Source organism: Eimeria mitis, genomic scaffold (genome assembly GCF_000499745.2).
Source record: "Eimeria mitis Houghton genomic scaffold, Emh_scaff170, whole genome shotgun sequence".
Lineage (NCBI taxonomy): Eukaryota > Apicomplexa > Conoidasida > Eucoccidiorida > Eimeriidae > Eimeria > Eimeria mitis.
This window is the reverse complement of record NW_013570015.1, coordinates 9,513-10,006: the sequence shown is the minus strand read 5'-3', so window position 1 is coordinate 10,006 and position 494 is coordinate 9,513. Positions and strand designations below refer to the sequence as shown.

General features: G+C 20.6%; 1 protein-coding gene across 1 annotated transcript in view; it reads left to right on the top strand.

The window, feature by feature from the left end:
* The window catches only part of EMH_0001740 (uncharacterized protein), a gene marked incomplete at both ends in the record, with an annotated part of 5,825 nt that overhangs the window by 4,755 nt on the left and 576 nt on the right, over positions 1 to 494 (top strand). Inside the window, one exon of the mRNA XM_013495694.1 lies at positions 436 to 494. Within this exon, the coding sequence (XP_013351148.1) occupies positions 436 to 494 (59 nt within the window). The remainder of the gene's footprint in view (positions 1 to 435) is intronic.

The window sequence follows — 494 nt, the reverse complement described above, 5'->3', positions numbered from 1 at the left end:
ATTTTTATTTATATTTGTTTTATTATTTATATTTTTGTTTATATTTATTTATTTTATTTTTATTTTATTTATATTTGTATATATATATAAATATATATTTATATATATTTATATTGTATTTATTTATTTGTATCTATATTTATATACATTTATATATTTTATTTTATATTTATTTTATTTTATTTGTATTCATTTAATCTTATTTTATATTTATTTTTTTCTTTTTTTATTTTTTCTACATTTATACTTATTTAATTATATAAACATTTATATTTATTTATTTATTTATATTTACATATTCATTTATATTTATTTATTTATTTATTTATTTATTTATTTTTTTTTTTATGTTTAGGTGGTTGCTGAGATGCGGCGTTCTGCGTTTTGTGCTCGGGTCGTTCATTTGGCTTCGCGGGAGCATCTCTGTTCCTTTAGGGGTCCAGCAGCAGCAGCAGCAGCAGCAGCAGAAGCAGCAGCAGCAGCAGCAGCAGCAG